General features: G+C 41.5%; 1 protein-coding gene across 1 annotated transcript in view; it reads right to left on the bottom strand.

The window, feature by feature from the left end:
• MAP7D2 (MAP7 domain containing 2) overlaps positions 1-12,480 on the bottom strand; it is a 71,032-nt gene that overhangs the window by 2,639 nt on the left and 55,913 nt on the right. The window contains exons 12-16 of the mRNA XM_018554853.1: positions 12,075-12,167; positions 9,565-9,618; positions 8,403-8,472; positions 6,696-6,885; positions 4,921-5,194 (exon numbers count right to left, since the gene is read on the bottom strand). Of these exons, the coding sequence (XP_018410355.1) occupies positions 4,945-5,194; positions 6,696-6,885; positions 8,403-8,472; positions 9,565-9,618; positions 12,075-12,167 (657 nt within the window). The 3' untranslated portion in view covers positions 4,921-4,944. The remainder of the gene's footprint in view (positions 1-4,920; positions 5,195-6,695; positions 6,886-8,402; positions 8,473-9,564; positions 9,619-12,074; positions 12,168-12,480) is intronic.

The raw sequence follows: 12,480 nt of genomic DNA on the forward strand, positions 1-12,480 counted from the left end.
GGTTTTCGAGCATGAACCGCCTTTTTAAGGTCATGCCACAGCATCTCAATAGGATTCAGGTCAGGACTTTGACTAGGCCACTCCAAAGTCTTAATTTTGTTTTTCTTCAGCCATTCAGAGGTGGACTTGCTGGTGCATTTTGGATCATTGTCCTGCTGCAGAACCCAAGTTTGCTTCAGCTTGAGGTCACGAACAGATGGCCGCACATTATCCTTCAGGATTTTTTGGTAGACAGCAGAATTGCTGTGATGAATGGAACCATGAAGTCTTCCAGGTCCTGAAGCAGCAAAACAGCCACAGACCATCACACTACCACCACCATATTTTACTGTTGGTATAATGTTCTTTTTCTGAAATGCGTTGTTACTCTTACGCCAGATGTAATGGGACACACACCTTCCAAAAAGTTCAACTTTTGTATCGTCAGTTCACAGAGTATTTTCCCAAAAGTCTTGGAGATCATCAAGATGTTTTCTGGCATAACCGAGACAAGCTTTTATGTTCTTTTTGCTCAGCAGCAGTTTTCGTCTTGCAACTCTGCCATGCAGGCCATTTTTGCCCAGTCTCTTTCTTATGGTGGAGTCATGGACACTGACCTGAACTGAGGCAAGTGAGGCCTGCAGTTCTTTGGATGTTGTTGTGGGGTCTTTTGTGACCTCTTGGATGAGTTGTCGCTGCGCTCTCGGGGTAATTTTGGTTGGCCGCCCACTCCTGGGAAGGTTCACCACTGTTCCATGTTTTCGCCATTTGTGGATAATGACTCTCACTGTGGTTCGCTGTAGTCCCCAAAGCTTTAGAAATGGCTTTATAACCTTTTCCAGACTGATAGATCTCAATTACTTTCTTTCTCATTTGTTCCTGGATTTCCTTGGATCTCTTCATGATGTGTAGCTTTTATTTAAAATGTGCACAATGCGCAAATAACCGCATGCTAGCGCACGTAAAAACACCACAAAATGGTGACGCCTAGGTGTGAATCAGGCCTTAGTGTCTCACATGCTCCCCCTCCCAAACACTGCAAACATTTTCAGCAACAGAGCCAGTGCCGTCAATCTAGAAAGCCGTGGGCATGACTACATGTGGCCAGTTGCTGACTGACAAGCTACAGGCTTGAGAATCAGCAGTGACAAGGTTTACAGCCACGTCCCCTACAACATTTGTTTTTATTCCACTGTTGTGCAACCAGCAACAGCCTACACATGGGTGGCAACTCTGCTCTGACATCAGGAGCAGTGCAGCCTCTTTGCCACACCATTGCAGGAAGATGCAGGGCAGCCAGCAGAAATCCCCCCACTCCCCCGCCACACTGAGCCAGTCACACTATTATACATGTATAAAGCTCTGACATATACCGCAGTACTGTAAAGAGAACACTGAGCCAGTTACATCAGTCTCTGTACAGAGGAGCTTACACTCTAATCTCACCCCACAGTCACGCACTATTATACATTTATATAGCTCTGGCATATACCGCTGCACAGCCCATCTGAGACTGTCTATGGTGGGCTCTGAAGGGGTCTCAGGTGGGCTGGTCAGGGCTTCATCCCCCTCCCTCCCAGCTCCTCTTACCTGCACACCAGGCCTCCTCTCCCGCCGGACTGGCCGGAAGTCACGTCACTAACGTGCCGTCACTCCCAGCTAGTCCGACTTCAGGTGAGCAGCGTCGCTGATGGGGCCCCAGCTTGTCTTTAAGCCGCTGGAGCGGCAATGCTGGGGTCCTGCCCTGCTAGGGCCAGTCCACTGCTGCGGGGGCCTGGCCGCCTTCTCGCCATTCACCGTCGCCCGATACTCATCTAAGGGTCCCGGGCGGGCCCCCCAGGCCCTTTGCATGAGTATCTGCCGTACCCCCCTGATGGCGGCCCTGGGAAGATGCATTAGGTGGACTTCACTTGTAGACTCAACAGGTATTTGTGGGACTTTGCGGGGGGGAACGAAGTGAAAAACTGAGAAAACTGTAAGTGCACTTACATGTAAAGAGGAACTTTACCCATATATTTGAAATGACAACAAATATACCTTTAGAAATGTTTAGTAATGACAATCTACAAACACATACTTCTAGATAATTGCAGGCTTTTTATTCTTTGTATACCTTATTTTTCTTTTCCTCCCCATTCTTTTCACAGTGGCCATTTTTATTAAGGGCAATAATATATCTCCCTTCCTTCCCGGGACTCCTGCACATGTGACCAGGACATGTGACCATGCACATCACCTCAGGGGAGGAAAATGCTACACTGGTTCATCAGAGTAGATCATTTGTCTTTATGAAAGATTCACATGTCATGACTTTTTTTTTACTTGGTTAGACCAGCTTATTCTACGATAAGCTAATGATAAAACCAACAGACAAAACATTTCTGCACATGTACAAGACAGAGATCGTTACAAGGAAATCACAAAAAACCCAACAATGTTTTACTTGGTTTCCAATTGTGCAGGGAAGGTCAAGCACCTCTGTTTTTACTGCTATGCCCCTGTTGGGGAGATTTTTAACTTCACTTTCTGTCAGGATAGAAAATAATAGGAATACTCTCCATAATTGACCAAACACTTTTTTTTTTTTTAGAAGAGTGTGGAAGGTTTAGAAATGTTTACTTTGTTGCGGTCCGTGCATTCCTGTTCCAGTTACACCCTTACCCCCTCTTTCATGTATAGGTGCGTGTCACTGTGACAGGAAGTGAGGGAAAATCTGCAAAGAAATTAACACCTGAAAAATATTTTAACTCTACCCCAATTTATCCAAAACTAAAATATAAACTGGCTAGATTTAACAATCATAATATATACCTATGACTGTGACATAATTAAATTTGACTTTCACCATGGATTTTATTTTCACTTCTCACTCTGTCTGCCTGTTTTTTCTATATAAATCACGTATGGCATCACCAGGAGTACACTAAAGTGAGAGCAACTGGTAATAAAGTAAGCCATGTTAAAAAAGGTGCAAACTGACCACTGTTGGCAAGAGGAAAAATGCAAAAAGCCTGATAGCAGGGACCTTTCCCACACACTCCCTAAAGTGGAACTCAAAAAGTGAAGGTTTGCTTGTTATGCTACAGACAACATATAGAAATGTTAATTGGGCCTAAGTAGTACGCTGAAAATCTACCTTTAGTTTAGAATTTGTCCTAATAATTGCACCAAGCTCGATGGAGTACAGTCTCGATACAAAGTAGTAAACTAAACGTGAGATTGTAGTCCATTACTGGAGCAAGCGTGGAGCGGTGACTAATTTACAACACACACACAGGGATCATGGGGAACAAAAGTAGTAGAATAGTTGGGCTGCACAGTGGCGTAGTGGTTAGTATTTCTGCCTTGTAGCACTGGGGGTCCCTGGTTCGAATCCCAGTCAGGTCACTATCTACAAGGAGCTTGCATGTTCTCCCTGTGCTTGCATGGGTTTCTTCTGGGTACTCCGGTTTCCTACCACACTCCTGCTTAAATTGCCCCTGGTACCCTTAGATTGTAAGCTCCTTGAGAGCAAGGACTGATGTGAATGTGCACCGTGTAAATTGTTGGCGCTATATAAATACCGATAATAAATAAAATAGTTAAAAGGTACTTAAATGCATTTTTAAGATTTAATTCTGGAGTTTGGTGCCACTTGAATTAAGGCACTGCTGCCTCTGAAGATGAGATCTGGAGATGTCAATGCTGTAGTGCTCACTGTTGTTCTTACTGAAGGCTCTGAGGAAGCAAAGACCTTGAAAGACATGATTTGCCACCTTCACACAGAGATAGAGTGCAGAGCAAAGCATGTCAACAATTGGCCAAGATCAGCTGCAGCGAGACCAAAGGGCAATGCTGATGACTATAGTCATTTACCCCTTGCCTGCCTTCTTTTGGGTACAGGTTCCATATTTCTGTTCCTCTTCAAAGTGTATTTAAACCCAAGAACAAAAATGTTATATATATTTATACAGCAATGCAGAACAGTATATGAATTTGGCTCAGGGATCAGCAACCCGCTGGACGCAGGGATCAGTGAGCCGCTGGACGCAGGACCCACCTAAGAGTGACCCTGCAGAGCCCACCATAGATGCTGCACAGCCCATCTGAGATTGTCTATGTTATATATTGCAGCTTGCCATTTCTTGGATATGGTGGCTGCATTCATTTTTTATTCATTTTTTTTTATTTTCAGCTGGTGACTTTGCCAGTAAGACACTTCATGTCATAGGGGGACGGCTCTCACTCACCATACTCTATTAATGGACAGGACTACAACAACTTCCCCTCTCCACTTCTGCATCGCATAAATAGCGAGGAACAATGTAGTTGATAAGAATGCAGCACAGAAGGTTATCAGTTAATAAGATTTCAGGCAGGATCAACAGGTATTTTAATCTGACAAATCACATAACAAAAACACCTTCAATGGCATATTAACAGATTTAAGAAGGAACAAAAAAAGCAGTTCATTGCTAGGGGTTACATACCCTTATGTTGGTGCCATTTTACATTTGTGTCTTTCCTGGATTTCTAGCCTTAAGAATGGAGGCAGCATTATGCAGGATACTGCAACTAGTTCTTAGATGCAATTGCAGCATATGCAAGCAGCTGCCACTACATCTAAGACAGGCAGCCCCATTCCAGCAGTCTATGAAAGTTTTATTTTTCCATTTTAGGAATACCATTCATAATCCTAAACCATTTTAGGTCAGTTTTGCAACCCAATTCTAACATGTTTAGTTCCATTTCTTGTTGTCACTTTAGCATCACTAGTGACACCACAGAGGGCTTAGAAAAAAATAAAAAGGTTAAAAAAAAAAAAAAAAAAGTAGCGGTGAACAAATAAAAAAAGGTAACATTATCCCATAATTAGCTAACCAAGTTCATCCTGTGATGGTTGTCCTCTGACTGGATTTGGTCTTTTCTCTACATGCATAAATACACTAAATGAAACATTACCCATGTTACTATGTGCTGTGTAATTCAGCAGATTGTGTTAAGTTTGGGTTCTTGTCCTGGACTGTTAAATCCATCAATAAGGTTTCTATTACAGTCATCAATGTGTATACTTTCGCTGGAGATCTTGGAATAGGTGGCCTGGCCGGTGAAATCCAGAAGGTCCTCCAAGGCTCTGGAATTATTAGTCCCATTTTGCCCCAAAGAAACGCTTGGATTGAGGTCATTCAGCGGTGAAAATTCTGGGATGGATACGAGTTCTTCTTTAGATACTGGACTGCGAGGAAATATTGACAGTTACTTATAGAGATACACGCTGTACAAATAAAAATGCATGTTATATACTGCAAAGGGAAAAGGAAAGAAAGGTAAACATTCCACCCGTTATTGTAAAGGGTTTCAGGATATACTAGATGGAAATTTACCCTATCATTCAATACCAATCAGGTCCACCTCCCATACTTGTTAAACTCCACCTACAGGGGGATCACATTGTGGACTTCCGTTTAAAAATGGTAATTGTCTGGCAGCTGTGCTGAGCCATTGGGTCGAATACTGCTTGAGTCACTGACCTGTATCAGGCATGCATAGAAATCAGAATTCTTTACTTGCATGCTTGTTCTGTGAATTGATTTCATGAATACAAGTCTTGAACCAAGAGGATCAGTATGGCAGCTAGGGAAATAGCATCTTCAGAAGAGAGCAATGTAAAACCTCCATGTTTCTCTCATGACAGGTAAAGTCAATCTCTGAGTAAAAGACTTTACTTTGAACTCGCCAGCCTCCCTCTTTTATTTTCAACTTGCCTTCTCCTAGGTGATGTAGCCCTCTACTTTGCCCCTCACAAAGCTTGTCATTCTCTTCTCTCTGCCAGAGCTGGTATCCAAGATGATGCCCTGTGTCACTTCCCTCAGACATAGGGTGCCCTCTTGGATTATGTATTCTGCAATGACTGAAGGGAGGTGGACGGACTTTCAGTAGTTACAATGCTACAATCCTCCTCCACCTCAGCGTATGTAGTGATGCAACCCTTTGCAGCTGCTAGGGTGACAATGCTGCAGTGTCCTTACTACAGGCCCTGCAGCGTTGTCACCCTCCTGGACAAAGACTGAAGAGCTGGCAGATTACCAGGTATTTCGTGAAAGAAAAACAGAAGTGTAATTTTATAGTTATATGTATGGATTTCCTAGAAATACAAACGGGATTTCTCAATTTATGGTATAGTTGTACCCACAGATTGTATGGATTTTTACCTTTTAGGTATAGTTGTACTTAAATCTCAACAGTATGTATAAGGCAACCATATACAATTTAAAATAAAAATCCTACAACAACCACTATTACTCCTTATCCTTATCCCATTTTTCCTGTGTATAAAATATACTTGTTGTAACCACTGAAAGCCTACACGCAGCATGCAATGTGTGCTATGTGACAACCCTATTGAGCTCCCTCTGCTCTGGGGCTTTGAGAAGATGGGTACAGTTGCAGGCAACATATATAAGATTACTAAACATTTAGTGGAATTTCAAGGTAGATTAACAGGGAACACTTGTTTGGACCATCATGAGCGACCCTTGACTGTTGGTTAAATTCTTTAGATATATTTTCATAATAAAACTCCTCGGTCTAGTGCTCCACTTACATCAGCACTTTAAATATAAGATTATATAGGAACGGCCCTCATCAATCATGGTCTGTTATCTAAATGAATTACATTTGTAAGACACGTTTGACATGCAGTATAATATGTTGCTGGTTTTTAACTAATTAAGTACCTCACATCCATTGACTGAACTTCATCCGTGGAATCATCCAGACTGTTACATTTCCCTTCAAAAGCATCAAGTTGGATAAGGCCAACGTTTTTTTTCAGGCCACTGGAGAACAATTCTTGAGGCTTGGTATCAATGATGGCCACAACAGGTTTTGTTTCTTCTGTATGGGAGGATAACCCATTGACTTGCACTAAAATACCAGTATCCGGGGGGAACAATAAAAAATAAATACATAAGCACACATATGTATGTAGAATTGTATTTATTTATAAAACAGCCTACTCTAAGTTTTGAAGTGAATACTTGGAAAATATATTTGTATACATGGGTTGTTGATGCGGAACAGAGAGCACACGGGGACCTTATATGAGGTTGTACGGGGGATAATGTTTGTGGTGCAAGGCGTGTGTGATTGTTACCGATAGTACAGTGGAAACATGAAATAGAAACATGAACCCCTGCCCTCATACAGCATGCAAGGTACAGATCTCCAGTGTATTTGGAAAAAGAGATTACAATACAACGCTACCATACTAGCAAACAGGATATTAGAAGAAAGGTAGTAAAATAATACAGTTTGCAAATAGTTATACAAGTATAAAACAAACCGTGCACAAGTATAGAAGTCTCTGGTACTTTCCCTAGCAGCTGTGTGACCCTTTTGAAATCAGATCTTTAAACAATAAAAATAATATATGCAGTGCTTTGTGTAACTCTATACTAAATAAAATTGTCAATAAATAAAAAGTGCTGAGTGATCAGTCAAGTGCTCCAAAAAATATTTTGTTAAACATGGCTGCAGTTCACTGTGAAATAATACTGGTGTCAAATTCTTCCTGTGACAGCACTGGCTGTCTCCGCCCACACACCGTTCTGCCGGACTGTGACAGGAGGCTGAGCGGTGTGGGAGGAGAAACGCCGGCCGCTCACAGCGCTCTCCTCCCGCAGCGCTCGGCCGACTGTCACACTTTCTCTCCTCACACGGAGCAGCGCCCAGCAGGGAGGAAAGAAAGAAAGGATGCGGCGCTGTATCAGCAGAAAAATGCCACTTTCGGCATTTAGCCAAAAGTGCCATATTTGGCCGATATATCGGTGCATCCCTAATTTTATATATATATATACATATATATACACACACACACACACATATATACACACACACATATATACACACAATATATATACAATGTATATATATATATATACATAAACACATACATATACATATATGTAATACAGGTGCTCTAATGCTGTGTGCACTGTGTGCCTGACATTGGGACTGGAGATCAGTATGTATTGTAATCTATGAGCTATACAGTGCAGTACTGTGAGTGATCACTAGGTGGGGCCTGTTCACAGACAATCATTCACAGGATAATACTACACTTTTCATCCCGTTTCTCTACCTTTCCATGCTGCAGAGCCCTCTCTCCCTCCCCTACAAGGTTGCAGATCGGCAAAAAAAAGTGAGTGCACAATGGATTTTTTTTTTTTTTGCTGGTTAAATGAGAGTTCCAGTTAGTTAAATACCAGATAACAGAGTTTACTCTACATACATACACACAAATATAGACATACTAAAAGTGAATTAAATGTACTGCAGTACCCTGTGTGTCCTATGAAACAGTTTTCTGCCATACATCAAATCCTATTCCATGGTATACTACAAAATGGTAGGCTTGTTTCTTTAAATCTAAATTAACCCACCTGTTTCATTATCCTTTGTTAGATTTTCAGAATTGAAAGGTGACTGACTCTCTGGTTTTGGTTCCTCTTTCTGAAAACAGTCAAAACATAAAACATTCTATTTAACATTGCATGCCTACAATCCAAAATTATACAGAAATGGAACTGGGCAAAGCTTGTACCGCATCTAGTACACCGGTTAGGTATCTTGGATAGTTGTACACAATCCAATACATTTACTGTACATATTAACCGAACAATCACGTTCATCCCTAACAGCTTTCAAATGAGCATACTTGCGATCATACAATCACCTACACAGTAATTTTAGAGCAACTTAATGATTCTAAACTTAACAGGCATCCAGGCAGCAGAGTTTTTTTATTTAGCAATGGCAGCCTGAGTAAGAGCAACTACACACCAGGGACGTGCGGTCAGGGGAGGCCGGTGAGGCATAGTCTCACCTAGTATTATGGAGGAAAAAGACATCAGCTTCAAGTCTGAAGCCGACAGCTTTTTCTCCATTCAGATCAGCTTGTTACAGGTTACACAGCAGGGAAAGCCTCCTCGCTGTGTAACCTTCATGGACGGAGCGCTGCCTGTTAATTACAGGCGCCGCTGCATCCGGCTTCTGACAGGTAGTTAGGTTACACAGCAGCGGGTTTCCCCACTGCTTGTGTAACCCAACTTGGTGAGGCAAGTGCGGTCACAGCCTCTACTCTGTGTTAGAGGCGTGAGCTCTGTAGATGACTTGGACCAATGGCAAAGTGTCCAATCATAACAATTTACAAAAAACAAAAACACTGAGGCCATCTATTTCAATGCCTCACCAGTGACCAATGCTCCTCCCCACAAAGCTTGGTTACTGAGCTGGGGGTGGGGCTTCATCAGGATGGGGAGGGGCTTCAATGTGGTGGGGCAGAGCTTCGGTGGGATGGGGCAGGGCGGAGGATGCCTCACCCAGCACAGAAGGCACGGCACGTCACTGCTACACACAGGTAAAGTCTTAACTGTCTCCCAGATCTTACTTGTCTGTCTAGGTTACAATTGTCACTACTTTTCCTACCCAATATAGCTTAAAATACCACACCTTCTTTAATGGTACATCAATCATAATTTTTAATTTTAGATACCAATTTGCATGCGTCATTGAAAACAGAGAAGCAATCACAAAGACGATTACCTTTGCTTCTTGAACATCACCTCTTCTTGTCCTTTTCATGATCTCATCAATTCTCTGTACAAAGAAAAACATCAGAATTTGTCTCAAATTGTTTCTATTATTGTTCTTTTTTTAATTTCACCAAACATTTACAGACCACAGATGTTGATCTGCTCATTCTGAAAAATTAGTTTAGAACAGGCCCAACCAGTTTATAAGCTACATTTAGATGTTCTAGGCTTCCTTTGCTAAAAAAAGAAAAAACTTGCATGATCAGCTAATGTTTAATAATGACAATTATTAGGCAGACATAGACCAACTTAATTTACAATAAGAGAACCAGACTAACACTATTTAAAGCAGTACAGACAAAAATTATTAACCAGTAATTAGTAATCACTTTTTTTACACAAATACTTTATGTAATTAGTTACTAATAAATAACATTGACATAACAGTATGCAAAAGTACCTATACTGGCCCAATTTCTAGTATAGATAATGCACAGTTGCCCATTTAAGAAGCTTATAACTTATTATCTGAAACGTGAGCTTAGATATTAATGGAACTATGCTTTGATTACAAGTACCTAAACAGGAAGGTACACACACTTGATGACAAAGGTTCAAGGGTGTTCAAACCCTAAGAGTAAAGTTCTTTTTTAACGAAATGCTTTAAATGGTATAACAGACGAGAAGTAAACTAACTTCTTGTCTGTTATACCATTTAAAGCATTTTGTTAAAGCGGTTTGATAAGTGCAAACAAAATTCTGTACAACTTGCCAAAAATCTTAATGGATAACTTTCTGTACACTTTGCCTATGCTGCACTGTTATCTATTATTGTTCTGAAGACTACAGAACCACGTCTTTGTAATGGACAAGAGGACAGGGAGAATACTAGGACATGAAGTGCGTTATTGGCAGAATTACCAGGTGAAAAAAAAGGAATAATGCCTAAACAAAGACAATTAATGCAGCCACCACACAAAGACTGGTAAACTGCCATAGATTACATTTTGTTTTGTGGTTTGGATAAAAGAAGGCTGACATGCATTTTTGATCCGCATTTGCGTATAGCATACAATAAAACGCACACAAACGTGGAACATGAGCTTTTTTGCCACTTTCGTCGCCGACTCATAGACTGTAAGCTCGTTTGGGCAGGGTCCTCCTCAACAAATGTTCCTGTATGTCAATGATCAGGGCTCGAAAATCCACTCGTCTGCGACGAGCAGACAGTGGAGCCCGACGAGCAGCTTCCCGGGCCGGCCGTAGTAATTACACGGCCGGCCGGGAGCTTTACAGTCAAGCGATCGAGTGTCTCGAGAGACGCTCGATTGCTTGTATCAGAAGCTGTCCTTGCCGTTGCCGGTCCCGAGATCCGCTGTGCCCGATGCGGCCGGGACCGGCACGGCTCTGTGACAGGAGATCAAAGGGAGTTCAGTACACGAACTCCCTTTGATCTCCTCTCAGTCCCCGAATGCAGGAAGTGATGTATATTGCATCACTTCCTGCATTCAGTGTCACTCTCCAGCTAGAGAAGCTGATGAAGCCGATCTATGCTTCATCAGCTTCTCTGGAGGTCCCTAGGTAACATTAGGGGTCCTCGAGACCCCTGATGTCTCCATAAAGAGGACCTGTCATGTAAATTGGCTATCCCATAGGGGGCTTCTTAGCCCCCCATGTAATAGCAATAAAGTTGTGTGTGTGTAAAAAAAAAAAAGTATTAAAAAAATGTAATAGAAAAATGAAAGATTGATTAAAAAAATAAAGAAGCATAACATTTATTTTTTTAAACATTTTTTTAAGTCCGCGCCCCCCACATACACACGCATATATGCATCAGATGCGCCTACGTGCCGCACATGTTGCATATCGCCGCAAACCGAGTGAGAGCAATAATTTTAGAGCCATTAAGGCTGGGTTCACATCTGGCCGATTTACAGCGCTGATCGACGCACTGTAAAACGCCCTGCCAGTGAAATCCAATTATTTTTTAAGGGCATTGTTCTTACTTGGGCATATTTCAGCGTGTCGGAACGTGCTGAAAAACGCCCTATGCCCAAAGAAGTACAGGAGCTTCTTTGGGGCGTATTTCTGCGCGTATCCATTAGGATACAGCCGGATAGCCCTTGTAAACGCGCGTTTGACGCGCGTTTTGTGGGCTGCAGACTGACTGGTGAGACACTATCAACTTTTTCAAGCCCTGTCAATGATGCTTGTCAGCGTTTCTTACTTGTCTAAACGATTGTGCAGTGCTGCAGAATATGTTGGCGCTATATAAATAAATAGTTGTAATAAAACCTAAAATAGTTTCCCCAATCAATTTTCACCTAAGCAGCTCAACGGGCAAATAAGAGAACTTCCACTTTGGGGAAATTTAACCAAATGTGAAATCTGTAAATTCGTCAAAATCCCTCTGTTCATACCCATTAGCCTTCACATTGACCTCCATTGACAGATGTAATTCCACATTGCAAACATGTGTTGGCAGAGAATGCAAGTCCTATCAGTAATGTGGACGCTTACCTTCTTTCTCTCTAATCGTTCTTGTTCAATTTGCTGTATAATCTGTTCTCGCTCTATTCTCATGGCTTCTGCCGCTTCTCGAGCCTCTTCTTTCTAGGAGTAAAACAAAAGTCACAAATATAATGCTATTTTTACCAATATCCATGGCGGGTTATGAGGTTCATGGAGACTTCTGTATCCTATTTTTAATCTTAAGGATTTCATGATTTAAGTAAAATAAGGAATTGTAGCTTTTAGAATATATGACATCTCATTAAAAAGGGGAATTATATTATTTTTGTTTTTTAAAATGTTTCCCATCCATGCATCCACATAATTTTGGTTCTCCAAAAACTCATGCAAAGGATTACTACATCACTGTGGTTCAGCTAAAAAAAAAAAAAAAAAAAAGAAAAAAAAAAAAAAA

Source organism: Nanorana parkeri, unplaced genomic scaffold, assembly GCF_000935625.1.
Source record: "Nanorana parkeri isolate BGI_ZX_2015 unplaced genomic scaffold, ASM93562v1 scaffold175, whole genome shotgun sequence".
Classification (NCBI taxonomy): Eukaryota; Metazoa; Chordata; class Amphibia; order Anura; family Dicroglossidae; genus Nanorana; species Nanorana parkeri.